At 34.2% G+C, this 15,489-nt stretch overlaps 1 protein-coding gene across 10 annotated transcripts in view; it reads right to left on the bottom strand.

Annotated features, from left to right (window-relative positions):
- Nucleotides 1–12,877, bottom strand: part of LOC101415219 (butyrophilin subfamily 3 member A2-like) — a 158,620-nt gene extending 145,743 nt beyond the window's left edge. For all 10 annotated transcript variants that reach the window (XM_058290217.1, XM_058290219.1, XM_058290216.1 and 7 more), the window contains exons 1-2: nucleotides 12,632–12,877; nucleotides 8,400–8,747 (exon numbers count right to left, since the gene is read on the bottom strand). In XM_058290217.1, coding sequence (XP_058146200.1) covers nucleotides 8,400–8,747; nucleotides 12,632–12,731 — 448 coding nt within the window. In that variant the 5' untranslated portion in view covers nucleotides 12,732–12,877. The remainder of the gene's footprint in view (nucleotides 1–8,399; nucleotides 8,748–12,631) is intronic.
- Nucleotides 12,878–15,489: the final 2,612 nt, after the last annotated feature.

The following is a 15,489-nucleotide window of genomic DNA, read 5'->3' as shown; positions in this document are numbered from 1 at the left end:
AAATTTTCAAAAAAATACTAGCAAAACAAACTCAACAGAATATTGAAAATACTTTACACCATGATCAAATGAGATTTATTCCTGGTTTGCAATTTTGGTTCAAATAATGTAATCAAATAATGTGATATGGCACATTAATAGAATGGAGAAAAATTACAGGATCATCTCAATTGACACAATAAAAGCACTGGAAAAAATGCAGCACCTATTCTTGATAAAAACACTTAGAACACTAGGAGTAGAAAGAAACTTCCTCAACATTATAAAAGGCATATATTTAAAGGCCACAGCTAACATTGTCCTTAACTGTGAAAGATGAAAGCATCCACCAAGACAACTTATCTCACTATCACCACTGTTATTCAACATTGTACTAGAAGATTTTGTCAGAACAATTAAGCAAGAAAAAGAGCTAATATCCAATTTGTAAATATAGAGGTAAAACTTTCCCTTTTTGAGATGATATGGTCCCATATACAGAAAATACTGAAAAATCCACAACAAATCTGCTAAAGATAATGAATTAATACAGAGATTGGTGGGGTACAATAGCTGCACCCTAAATAATAGAAATGCTATACAAAAGCAATGAAGAATCAGAAGAGGAAATTCAGAAAAAAATACATTCACAGTTGCAACTAAAAGAATCACATATCTAGGAATAATTCTAACCAAGGATGTAAAGGAATTATACACAGAAAACTAGAAAACATTGCTAAAATAAGTCAAAGCAGACATGAATAAATGGAAAGCTATTCATGTTCATGGATTCGAATACTAAAAGTTGTTAAGCTGCCAATCCTACCCAAAGCAATTTACAGATTCAATGCAGTCCCAATCAAAATTCCAACTTACAGAAATGGAAAATCCAATCATCAAAATTTATGGAAGAGTAAGGGGGCCAAAAGAGAAGAAGCCAACTTGAAAAAGAAGACAAATTGGGGTACTCACACATCACAATCTTAATACTTATTCCAAACACAAACACAGTGATCAAAACAGTATAGTAGTGGCACAAGGGCAGAGATATAGACCAATAGAATGGAACTGAGCATCCAGAAATCAACTCTTACTTTTTTTTTTTTTTGGTTTCCGAAAGGAAAACATAATCTTTATTATTCTCTCCTTCCTCCCTGCCACAAAAGAAGTTTAGACTGTATTAAATAGCTATTGCTGTGCAACAACAACAACAAAAAAAAACCTCAAAAATCTCTGTCATACAGCAGTAATAAACCCTGTCATTAAAGCAGAATTTATTTTCATCAGTTGTCCATGAGTCAATTCGAGTTCACCTGTCAACCCTTACTTTTATGGCCAACTGATTTTTACAAGATGACAAAGATGACTCAATTGCAAAGGAATAGTCACTTCATCAAATGGTGCTGAGAAACTGTATCTCCACTGGCAAAAAAAAAAAATTGTGGGAGCACCCTTACCTGACTCCATATACAAAGTCAATTCAAATGAATCAAACACCTAAATATAAAATCTAGAATTATCAAACTCCTAGGAACAAACATAGGGAGGCATCTTCTGGCACTATGTTAGGCAATGGTTTATTAGACTTAATACTCAAAGTACAAGCAACAAAAGGAAAAATAGATAAATGAAACATCAATGAAATTAAAAACATTTGCACATCAAATATTTTATACTGATATTAAAGCTACCACTTACAAAATGGGAGAAAATATATGGAACTCATATATCTGATAAAGGTTTAATATCCAGAATTTATAAAGAAATGCTTCAACATAACAAAAGACAAACAACCTAATGTAAAAATTGGCAAAAGACTTGAATAGACATATCTCCAAAGAATATATACAAATGGCCAGAGGGAAGATGAAAAGATGTCCAATATCATTAACTGTCTGGGAAAATCAAATCAGAATAGTAATAAGGTACCATTTCACATACATTACAATGGCTGATGTTAAATAAAATGGAAAATAACAAGTGTTGGGGATGATGTGGAGAAATAGGAACATTCATTATTGCAGGTGGCAATATAAAATGGTGCAGACAGTTGGATGACAGTTTGGAACCTAATCAGAAATCTAAATATATCACCATCAAATGACTCAGTATTCTCACTATGAAGCGTATACCCATAATAATTGAAAGCAAGAACTTGACCAGACATTTGCACACCAATGTTCACAGTATTCACAATTGTCAAGAGATGGAAATAACCCTGTGTCCACCAACTGATGGATGGATAAATAAAATATATAGATTCATTTGAATATTATTAAGCTGTGAAAAAATGAAGCATTGGTGCATGAACAACATGGGTGAAACTTGAAGACATCATATTTTGTTAAATAAGTCCAAAACAAAGGGAGAAATAATGTGTTATCTCACAGTTTTGAAATAATTAAAAATAAGCAAACTCGTTGAGTTAGAATGTGGATTATAGATTACCAGGGGGACTGGCCGGGGAAGGTATTGGGAATTTAAGGCCTAAAATGTACTGGGTTCATATTTGGAATGATGGAACTATTGTGCTAATCTATGGTGGTGATTCTAGCACAATATTATAAATGCTATTAACAGAACTGAAAAATATATCTGAAGATTGTTAAAAGGGGAAATGTTAAATTATATATGTGATAACAGAATAAGAATTTTTTAAAAATCCATACTATACTATACAGTGAACTGTAAGTTAAGCCATGAACTTTAATTAATAATACAATTATAAAAATACGCTATCATCAATTGTAACAAACTTGCACAATAATGCAATTTGTTGGTGTTATGGTATATGGGAGACCTATGTTTTATGTATTATTGTTTTGTAAACATAACTTTTCTAATAAAGGAAAAAATATTTTAAAAAGTGAAGATTAAGTCCACACTGTGTGAATGTTAGAGTATCTAGATAAATGGAATATAGAAACTTCACACATTTGACTGCTGTGCTCCTCCATGTAAAACCAATGATAAAGAAATCTTCTAAGAGACAGTTTTTGCAGTTTAGTGTATCACTTCATAGCCTTAATTCAAACAAAACTAGTAAAAGATTTTCTATAAGAAAAACTAGTAAAAGATTTTCTGGAATTGAACCATCCCTTATTATGGTGACTTAGGAAAATTATCCATTGTCGTCTTGTAGAAACACCATCGTGGCACCAATGAATGGTGGTGCATACCTATGATGACCTAGATGGCACAATGGTGCATTCCAGCATTGAGGTTGGGAGAAATATTTTCAGAAGCTAGTAGCTCATAGAAGCAATTTAATAATTTTGTGATTTTGAGGAAATCTATAGGATAAAATGTATGCCCTGACAGCAAATGAGTGCAACAAAAACTCATGTGTTTCAAATTCTTTCCTGCAAAATTAGGATAACAGAAATAACTCATAGGATTGTTGATAAAAGTAATTTAACTAGTCCAATTAAAGTGGTCAGTGGCTTATAATAAATAAATATTACTAATTTTGAAGAGTTAATAGGTTAAGAGTACAAAGGAAAGATGGTTGTTCTTTGTTCCTTGGTCTTTTTCAATTTGAAGTTATATCACAAGGTATCTTGTACACTTGGATATATTGTGAGAGTTTAAGAAAAAAAACAATTGTGGGAAGATGATGGTTTTTGTTTTTACTATATTGAATTAGCATGAAGCCAATTTTACTCATCTGAAAATTGTAACTTGAACATTAACCATATAAAGAAAAGAAATTTTGGGGGGTAATCTAGTCATTTATTTTTTTTAACAAATCAATTTCATTGATGCATATTAATAAAGCATAAAACCATCCAAAACGTACAATTAATGGTATTCAGTGTAATCACATAATTATGCATTCATGACTTCAAACATTCCTAGAGCTCTTTCATTATTCCAAAAATAATAATGATAAGCAACAAAATAATCACCTCTCAATCAATGCTTCCCCTGCCATACATAACTTCAACTCTTTTTCCTTCTTTCTAGAATATTTGTATTTATATTTTTAAAAAACAGTCTTATGTATGTAATATCACCTGTATTTGTGTTTTGCATGTGGTTTTACTAGCTTATACATTCCCATGCTACAGTTGTTATCTTTCCTTCTAGTAATATATATGACCCAAGAATTTCCCTTACAATGACAGTCATACCCATGTAATAGCTCTGCTACCTACAAAGACTGTGATGAGCTTTCACCATTTCTATTTGTTTCCAAATATTTACAAGCAGCCTTTTTACCGATTCTGCACAGATTAACATTCAACTTTCCATTCTCTTCCCTCCTTCTATTTTCTGGTGACCTATAATTAATAAAGCTAATTATTAATTCCATGAGTTTACCTCACAAATTTAGTTCATAAAAATTCAATCACACAATATTTGTCCTTCACTCAACATAATGTCCTCCAGGTTCATCCATGTTGTCATATGCTTTATGTATTCATTTCTTCTTACCACTGTATAATATTCCATCATGTTTACACACAACAATTTGTTCAGACAGTCGTTGATGGACAGTCGTTGATGGACACATAGATTTGCACAATTTACTTTTGTAAATTGTGCAAAATGCTGCTAAGAACATCCGAGAGCAGATGTCTGTTCATGTCACCACACTCAATTCCTCTAGTATATACCTCATTAAGGTATTGCAAGGTCACATGTCAAGTCTAAATTCAACTTGTGTAGAAACTTTCAAAGAGTTCTCCACAGAGGGCCTACCAGTCTACATTCCCATCAGGAATGTGTAAGTGTTCCTATCTATCCACATCCTCTCTAACATTTATAGATTTCTGAAACTTTTGATAGTGGCTAGACTCATAGGTGAGAAATGGTATTTCATTTTAGTTTTGGATTGAATTTCCCTAATCACTAGTGATGTTGAACATTTTTTCATGTCTTTCTTTGCCATTTGAATTTCTTCTTTGAACAATTGTCTTTTCAAGTCTTTTGCTCACTTTTTAATTGGAGAGTTGTATTTTTATAATTGAGTTGTATGTTCTCTTTTTTAAATTATTTTTTAAAGTTACTAAATCACATAAAACATTATATTAAAAAACATGAGGTTCCCACATATCCTACTCCCAATCCTCCCAACCCATCAATTTTTTAAATTGTATTTTTCAATGCTACAAAGATCACAAAAAACGTTGCATTCAAAAAATATAAGAGTTTCTCATATATCCCCCCCCCCACCTCACTCCTCCCACATCAACAACCTCTTTCATCACTGTGGCACTTTCATTGCATTTGGTGACTACATTTTGAAGCACTGCTGCACCACATGGATAATAGTTTACATTGTAATTTACACTCTCCCCCAGTACATCCAGTGGGTTATGGCAGGATATATAATGTCCAGCATCTGTCCCTGAAATATCATTTAGGATAATTCCAAGTCCCCAAAGTGCCCCCACATCACATCTCTTCTACCCTCTCCCTGCCCTCAGCAACTACCATGGCCACTTATATATGGATATAAAAACCTTATCAGCTATATTTTTGCCAAATGTTCTCTCCCATTGAGTCAGCTGCCTTTTCACGCCTTTGACAAACTCCTTTGAGGTACAAACTGCTTGATTTTGAGGAAGATATTTTTTTTTATTTTCTTTTTTATTGTTTATGCATTGGGTGTAAGGCTTAAGAAACAACTTCTTACCATTAGATCTTGAAGATATTTTACTACATTTTCTTCTAGAAGTTTTATATTTGTTGCTTTAATATTTAAGTCTTTGATCCACTTTGAGTTAATTTTTATATAAGATGTGAGATAAGGTCCTCTTTTTCCTTTTGGATGTCACTGTCCAGTTCTCCCAGGACCATTTATTGAATAGACTCTTCTGGCACAGCTGGCATGGCTTGATAGCCTTGTCAAAAATTACTTAACAGTAGATGCAAAGGTCTATTTATGAGTTTTTTATTTGGTTCCATTTTTTAATCTTCTTTTATGTCAATATTATGCTGTTGTTTTTTTTTTACCACAGTAGCTAATTAATATGCTTTAAAGTCCTAAAACTGACAGCCCTCCATCTTTGTTCTTCTTTTTTAAGATATTTTGGTTATTCAGGGGTTATTGACCCTCCTTTTTGTAAGATATTTTAGTTATTTGGGGGGTTATTAACCCTTCCAAATGTATTTGATAATTGGTTTTTCTACTTCTCCAAAATAGGCTGCTGAGATTTTTATTGGGATTGTTTTGAATCTGTAAACCAGTTTGGGTAGAATTAACATCTTAATGATATTTATTCTTCCAGTCCATGAACCCCGAGTGTCCTTCCATTTATTTAAGTCTTCTTCAGGTTCTTTTAGCAATGTTTTGTAGTTATCTGAACACAGGTCCTTTATGTCCTTGGTTTATTGAATTCCTAAATATTTTATTTTTTATTTGCTATCAACCTGATTTTTTTTTTATGATTTGCTCCTCAGATTGCAGATCAGTAGTGTAGAGAAATGCAATTGAATTTTGCATTTTAATCTTGTATCTCGAGGGGGTAGGCGGGAGAAATAAATAAATTTTTTTAAAAAGAAAGAAAATAATCTTATATCTCACCACTTTGTTGAACTCATCTATTAGTTCTTATAGCTTCATTGTGGACTTTTCAGGAGATTCTACTTAAATAGTCATGTCATCAGTGAATAGTGAAAGTTTTAATTCTTCCTTTCTTATTTTGGTGCCTTTTGTTTCTTTATCTACCCTAGTTGTTCTAGCTAGAACATCTAGCACAATATTGAATAACAATGGAGATATTGCACATCCTTCCGTTGTTCCTGATCTCAGTGGAAAGATTTCAGTTTTTCACCATGGAGTACAATGCAAGCTGTAAGTTTTTCATATATACACTTTATCATATTGAGAAAATTTCCCTCTATTACTACCTTTTGGACTATTTTTATTACGAAAGTGCTGATTTTTTTGTCAAACGACACTTCTGCATTTATTTAATGATTCCTGTGGGGTTTTTTTCCTTCAGTTTATCACTGTGGTTTATTACAGTAATGGATTTACTTGTATTGAGCCACTCTTGCATACCTGGGATAAAACCCATGTGGTCATGGTGCTTAATCCTTTTAATGTGCTTTTGGATTAAGTTTCCAAGCATTTTGTTGAAGATTTTTGCATCTGTATTCATTAGAGCAGAAATAAATGAAATTAAGAGTTGGATCTTAGGGAAGAAAAAGAAAATTGGGAAATCCTGAGCTAGACTGACAAAGAAAAAACATAGAAGAAATGCAAATAAAAAATCAGATATGAAAATGTGGAATTACTACTGACTCCACATAAATAAATGCTTGCAACTCCTTTCTGGGGTGAGGTAGCAAATGAAGCTGCCATTGACTTTGCAGCATGTTTCTACAACAGAAACTAATTTCTGACTGTGGACCAATTGTCACCAATTGTCAGGAGGAAATACATTCCAGAAACATCAAAACCAAGATAATTTCAGAGAGGAAAAGGACCTTTGCCTGAGGAGCAGGCATTTGTCCTGAAGCTGTCTCAAATAAGAACACCTGGGATGCATTCTCCTGGATGGAGAAATAAACACTTAAGGAGCATAGTAATTTTATTTCTGTAATAAAATGTGAAAGAATGAAGGTACCAAAATAAGACTGTGCCCACTCAATCAACAAAACATGGCACAGCAGAATAGCCTACATATATCATCATTTTTCCAAAGGAACTTAAGAGAAACCAACATAATCCATCATAGGATTTCAATAACTTCTCTTTTCAATGGCTATAAAAATGTTTTTCTCAACCTGTGCGCAAATATCTCTACCTCCTATCCCAGTGTCAATCTTTGAAAGATACTGAGAGATCTAGTCTGAATCAGTGAGAAAAATTTCAGATAATTCCTTAGTCCTTTGATTTAAATTTACGTAAGTAGCATATCATGAGCACTCAGTAGTAGGCACTGTTACGTTTGTAGAGCGAGAACTGATTGAGGCACAGTGTATGCTGACACTAGAAGCCTTCCTTACTCACTCATTCTGGTGGGAACAACTGAGAGCAAGAGTAGGACATAAAAAGGTAAATATGTGTAGCAATCCCTGAGTAAGAAGGGATGTCATAACAAGAGTGGGCAAGACCAAATTTCATTGAACATGAATACATCCAATGTGGACAAGATTGATGGTAGAGGAAACATGAGCAAGAGGGAGGGCTATTCAGATTCTGATTTCCTGCATCTGCCTTGCTGCTTCTGTTTTTGGATACCGGACCAAACTCTCTAGATTTTATGAGATTCTGGGAAACTTCAGATATAAGATATATATAAGATTCTCTGCTCTGTCCTTTTAAGCAATAAATGTTGACAAGGAAAAAAATTCCTATTACAACCTGAAGATGGTGATGGCTGTTATTTTAAGACTCAGCTATCCTGTCTACATATATGAATATATATTCCAACATTTCCAAAGATTTCATTCCAAAGACTCACCTGTGACCAACACTTGAAAGTTTGCTTGATGGAAGTATATGGAGCTTTCAAAGGAACACCTGTATTCCCCTCCATCAGAAGGGCGGATGTCATGGATCCTCAGGGCCACAAGACCTTTGGTGATATTGTCTTTTAGGACCTCAGTCCTCCCTTGGTACTCTGCCATCTGCGGCTCAATATTATCCTGTAAGTTTTCATATTGATGCACCAGACCTAAAGGATTGTCACGGTACCATTTCACCTCCATGTACTGAGCATCCATCAATGGGCTGAGATGGCAGGGCAACACAGCCTCTTCTCCTACCAAAGCAATGACAGGTTCTTTTGGTCCTATCACATGGAATTCCCCTAGTGGAAAGAAAAGCAAAAGATAGTTCAGATTAGGACTATGGCAGGAATGATTGTGAACACCTATTGAAAGAAGACAGAATAACGTAACTAGAATAATGCTATGTGGGTCATAAATAAATCTTAAATAAATGTACTCAATTACAATATTGGTATAAGTCTTAATAATAAAACATAATTCCAATGAGCAATAGTAATAACTATAAATAATTTTGTGCTTTTCTATTTGTTTAGGATTGGAATTCAAATTCTTATAAATTATTCTATTTAAGTGTCATAAAAACTCTGTGTATGACAGATTATTTTCCTCACTTTAAAGATGATTAATTTAAATCAGGAAGAAATTTAGTAACTTGCTCAAAAAATACATAAATACAAAGGTACAAAATGAAAATGATCATATTGGAAACCAAATATTTCCTTGTCTTGAACAAATATAGTATACTATATTGCACTGCTCAATACAGAGTAACATTTACTGAAATAGAATATGAAAGTATTGAAAATTATATTGATGTTAAGGAAGACAAAACACTAGTTATAACATTTTTCCAGTTTAGGGAATGTGTGCAAATCCACGTATATGACATACATATGCTTAAGCAAATATGTAGGTTATGTATGAATATAGGTTTTATGAATGTATATAGACTTTCTTTATAGTGTTTTTATATGCAAACAATTTCTGTACATATATTTTTTTTCAATTTGCAATACCCAATACTCACTTTTATATTCTTTTTTCTTGTAAATAAGTGATATGCATTTTTCCACTTCCACTAATTGAATTTCTCTGCATCTGACTCTGTGACTACTTCTATGTAGATATAAGGCAAACACTGTTTTCAAAAAGGAACAGTGATGCAAAAAAAAGCATCTGATCATACAGTAATACATAAAAGATGCAGTTCTATCTTTGCAGAATCTGCTTTTCCCATCCATTGATCATAAATTCAAATAATTATTTGATCCCTAGTCTGTCAGACACTACTGTAGTAGTAAAGGAATGTCCTTCCTCTCTAGGCACTGATGGTCTAGTTTAATTTCTAAATATGCAGATGAATATTTTGATGAGAATATGAATAAACTTAGATAAAATAGAATAGAGTGGCAGGCAAGAATTTCATTGACTAAAACAAAACCATAAATCATATGATTCTCAGTGCTGTGCCACCATCTGCCTAGGGAAGGTGATGAAAGCAAGCTGTTACCTGGAAGAAAAGAATCTTCCAGAGAAAGCTGATATGTTCCAGAATGAGCAGCATGAACTATGAATATCAGAAATTTCCTTGGGGAATGAATCCATACTTATAGATGACTCTAACTTAAGTTTTGCTGACCCATTATGACTCTCAGGCCAGGCAATATTCTGCTATTTTTTTTACAGGCTCTGCCCTGTGTTGACTGTCAGTACTCTATCAGTAATAATTTCTCCAGTGAGAGATGTTAATTTTTGTCAACCCTGCTCAGCTTCTTACATGAAAACCCTTTCTTATAATGCCCTTTAAAGAATTGAAGTCTGGACACCTTGGCAGTTAGTACCACATGGCCTGGACAGATTGGATATGTTTAGAAATAGTTGGAGAGTGATGGAAGGCACCTCATCTGTTAGATAAGTGTCAATTTGTGGCATAATTAACCTGGAATCTTTTTAAAACATATGGTATAGCATACACATTGCCACAGGTTGGAGGAAGAAGGGACAGAGTAGAAGTTTAAGGTAGCAATAATCTGCCTCAGTAATGAGACTTCCAAAAATCCATGTTAAAGAGCACCTTACCATGCACAGCCCTGTAAACTCGGGGATGGAAAAGAGTTTTCTCACAGTATGGTGGAATGACACTTACTTGTAGCATTGATTTTTTTTCTTTTATCCTCTCTGAAGAGCCCTAAATGTATAAAGGGCTCATGGAGCTGTGGAACTATCTTGCTAACTCCCACTGTAATAATTAATTCAGTTGTAGAAAACTTCTCTCAACTAAACCAAAATTTTTATTACTTGAAACTACTGAAGGAATCTGACAGATATTGATAAGTCAATAAGTATCAGGACAATGCAAAATTAGTGGCAGATAGAAACGGGCAATCTCCGTAGGTGGAAAATAATTACACAGTGAAAGCTATTGATGTTAGTTTTAGGAGGTTAGTTTTATTTTTAATTTTTAAAGGAGTTAATTTTTAAAGAAGTTGGAACCTTGTGCACATGAAGCAGGTGCTCAACCACTAAGATACACCCTTCTCCACAAAAGGTTAGTTTTAACACAAGCGAATCACTTAAAAATTAAGGCACAGAAATAGATATCCAAGGAGGTAATGTTCACTGGGAGGAAAAAGAATAGTCTTATTATTTCATAAAAAGAAGTGGATGGCATTATATCAAGTGTTAATGCAGGCAGCCAGAGATATACTATGTATAACTCATCATGTTAAATCAGGAGTATTCTGGATTCTAAATATTCTCCCACCAGTATTATCATTAATTTCCTAATTCCTAAAGGCAGTAGCATAAAAAAACAACTCATGGAAAAAATTCTTTCAGGAACACTAATTAAAAGTCATGAATGTAAAAAAAGTAGACACAGAAATAAACATTTTATCCAAGTAATCAAATGATTCCATGGTTTCTATCACTGAAATGTAAGGGTTCCATCAATTGTGACTCATACTACTGGTCTAATCTGCTGGGACTCTGTTCATTCCACACGCCAGACAATGTATTAATAAGAACAACGGGGAAATTTACCAAAGGTTTGCTAGTAGCCAGTTGGGTATTACCTGTTTACAGTAACTTGGGAGATGCCAACTTTGCCATAGAATTAATGTAATTTACTTTTCTTCAGGTACTTTAGCAACTTAAAATAAACTTAAAAATAAAGAAATATTCTTGCCAATTATTATGACTTAAAGGATCCAATTAACCATGGAATTGAATAGCAGCTATTTAACTTAACATGGAAAGGAGAAGAAACAAAAGGGTAGCAAAGAACAGAGAAAAATGCTTGCTTAGCGCAAGTCACTAGATGAGGAACCCCACCTTATTGCTTTATTGATGTACCTTTCTGTTCTTTCCTGCTGCCAACTCACTCATTTAAGCCTGAAACAAGAAAGCAGCTGTACTTTGCCCAAGCAATCACCATTAGACTGATTATATAGTGTGCATATAATAATCATGGGTGTATAATTAAATGATTTATGGATAAAACTATTTTTAGAGCTTGAGGACTCAGAGTGAAGTGGCTAGGTTAAAAAATAAAGAAATAAAAGGAACAATGATTAGCTTGATATTATAATACCCATCGACTAAATTAATATTTTTAAACAGCTATTAACTGAAGTGTTGGTGGTAGGAAATGCTAGAGGTCAAAAGGCATTGGTCCTAAGCTCGAAAATTTTCATATTTCCTCTCCTTGAAAGCCCCTTGAAATGATGAGAGAAGCAGTCAGATATAATCACTTTGTTCAACTCTCCAAGTGAAATCATACAGGTGGCCCCTCCACCCATCCCACTCTCCTCAAGGCTGAATCCAGCTCTCATATTTGGTAATCATGAAAACTAGAGATAAATACACCATGGCTGAATGTCACTTTCACTAGACCTCTGAACCTCTAGAAATGCCCCCAAGTGCCAGAATAGTTAAGAGCTAATGTTCAGATTACTTCCAGGCATGATCAGGGGAAATTTGGGGAGAGTTCTGAACCTTGGATCACATGTTTGAGCGCTGAATTTCCCCAGAAGTTTTTAATAGACACCTGAATATCAGTCTCATAGAAGCTAGTCCACACAGTAATGTCATACAAGAGATAAACAACAAGAAAATAAACGTCCAGATTCAAGGATGAATAAAATGTTGAGAATCAACTCACCAATTAAAAGTGCCCACCTACCTGAGTCTGCGTGGGAAACCATAAAATGGAGGAGGAGGATTCCAGCAACAAGACATGGTGGAGCCATCACAGGTGACCTCCCTGGGCTCTTCATTTCCATTCATCCACATGGGGAGAGGAGCTTAGTGAAGGACGGAGAGTTGCCATCTGCCCTGGTCATCCATGGATAACTAAGGAACTCTACCTTGAAGATTGTAAAATCTCCTTCCTTTCTCTGACAACTCTACTTCAAATATGAAAGTAAAAAGCAGGTGCACTTTGCTCTGCTTATCTCTAAGAAGGCAATCATGTGGGTGTGATTGTGTGTGTGGTTGCATTTAGTCATAGTCCATCCCAACTGTTACTTTTACAATCTACATTAATTTTTAAACTTTTTTGTTGAAGTTTATCTTTCATACATGAACATGCACAAATAATAAATGTATAGCATAAGTTGTGAACTTATAAAACAAACATGCATATCGTTATACAGGGCTCCCATATTTACCCTACCATGAATACATTGCATTTTTGTGAAACAATAGTTACAAACTATAAAAGAGCATTGTTGAAACATTACTAACTATAGCCAATGTTTTACATTTGGTATATTTTTCCCCAACCCACCCGGTTTATGACATTTGAATTAATATTACGTACTTGTTATAGTTTATGAGAGAATGTTCTTCATTTTTTTTATGTTAACCAAAGTCCATTTCCAGCACAGTAGTCATTGTGTTACACAGTCCCATGCTTTGTACAATCCATTCAAAGTGTATACTCAGTGGCTCTCATTTTCATCACAGAGTTGTGCTATCATCACATTAGTCAATTTTAGAACATTTTCATCCTTCCAAAAGGAAAAATCCCATACCTTCTTTTTCTCCCTTTATTTCCCCTTGGAATTGATATAATGTTTTCTTAGCCTTTGCTGCAAAAATATTACAATAAAACTGTTAACTAAAATACATAAGCTACATTAGTTGAAATTTTCCCATGTATCACCATTCTTAACACATAACTTTCTTATACAATTAACTACAATCTTCCTCCACCACCAAAATCACTATTATAAAATCCTTAAATTATTCTCTATCTTCCTTTCAATTGAAATATAATTACAACAGACTACTCCTTTCAGCCACAGTCACATTTATAACAGCAGTGTTACGTGTATTCACTATAATGCATTACTGTCAAGTCTACTCATTTCCAAAAGTTAACAGTAAACCTTATTAGAATTCTATGTACATTTAGCATCAGTTTCCATTCTCAACCCAAAATTCTATTTCCTAGTAACTTATAGTCTCCGTGAGTTTACACGTCATTTCAGTTCATATTAGTGAGACCATACAATATTTGTTCTTTTGTGTCCAGATTATTTCACTCAACATAATGTCCTCAAGGTTCATCCATGTAGTCATATGCATCCCAATTTCATTTCTTATAGCTAAATAATATTTCATTGTAAATTGCATTAGTAAGTCAAAGGGTTGCTGATGCAAAGTACCAGAAATCTGTTGGGTTTTATGAATGATATTTATTTAAAGTGGAAGCTTACAATTACCAGATCAAAAAGCATAAACTGCTGCCCTCACCAAAGTCTATTGCCATGTGTTGGAGCAAGTTGGCTGTCAGCATCTGCAAGGGTTCAGGCTTCCTCTTCTTCTTAAGGCTCCATGGTCCCAGCTTCTTCCAATAACAGCTATAGGCTGTGATAAGTCGTATTTCTATCCCAGGGCTCATTTCTGTTAGGGCTTAGCTGCTCTGCTCTCTCCAAAAGTCCAGCTGTAAACTGTCAGGTGAACAGCTTGTCTCCCTTCCAGGGGCTTTTGCCACACCTAATGGAGCCTACTGTCTTTCCTCACCTATCTGCTTCTCTGTGTATTTACTTCCCAGTGTTCCAGCATCCGAAACTCCAACTAACTCCCCTGCCTTGTCATTTGTTCTTGCTTTGGTGGGTGGTGACTCGATTTCCTACTGATGTTGCCCAATCAAAGCCTTACTCATAATTTAATTAAGTAAGAGTGAAACCCCCAAATTCAATACAGTCTAATGTACCCAGAAGAAAAGACTACTTTACAAACATAATCCAATCTCTATTTTTGGATTCATAAATAATATCAAACTGCTACATAAGTATATACCATATTTTGTATTTCTACTTATTAGTTGATGGGCACAGGTTATTTCTAAGGGCCTTCTTTTTCCAAGGTGTCTTTTCTCATGGTTCAACCATATCACATTTCTATACACAGTCAACTCTAGTAGGTCTTAGATTATAATACAGAACTTCAAGGTACATAAATCCTCAAGGTCTTGAGTCACTAATAAAACAGCTGATGCTCATCATGGTGACACATTTAAGATGTCACAGAAATGGTACAGGGCCTTCTCTGAAGAAACTTGAATATCTGCCTCTACTGACATGCCTTAAAAGAGTTTCCAGTATTTATCCATCTTATAAATGTATGCTTCCTTGCATTAGCACTCATGTGTTATGAAAATCACTCAAATATCTTAAGCCCTGGCAACCATAGATAATCATGGATTTTTACAGGTGACATAAATAAAGTCAACACTGATACATAGTTTTCAAAATTCTCATTAAAACACATGTGAAAGCAACGGAAATAGGAAAAAATAGTTATGTAAAAATCCTTATCTTTAGGATGCCCAGCAACTAAGTGGCATTCTGAAAGGGGTATAGAATGTCCAATCCAAATTTGAAAGTCATCAAAGTTATAATTTGTAAATTACCTCTTCATTTTAACCTAAGCTTCTTGGTTACAAGGTGGAGAAAAATGTAATACACCCAATTCCTCATAAGTGTCATCCAAATGGTTCATGTTAAAGAAGACAATTATCTCCCCAATTCC

Source organism: Dasypus novemcinctus, chromosome 30, assembly GCF_030445035.2.
Source record: "Dasypus novemcinctus isolate mDasNov1 chromosome 30, mDasNov1.1.hap2, whole genome shotgun sequence".
NCBI lineage: Eukaryota > Metazoa > Chordata > Mammalia > Cingulata > Dasypodidae > Dasypus > Dasypus novemcinctus.
Note: the sequence above shows the minus strand (reverse complement) of the source record. Positions and strands in the feature narration are given on the sequence as shown.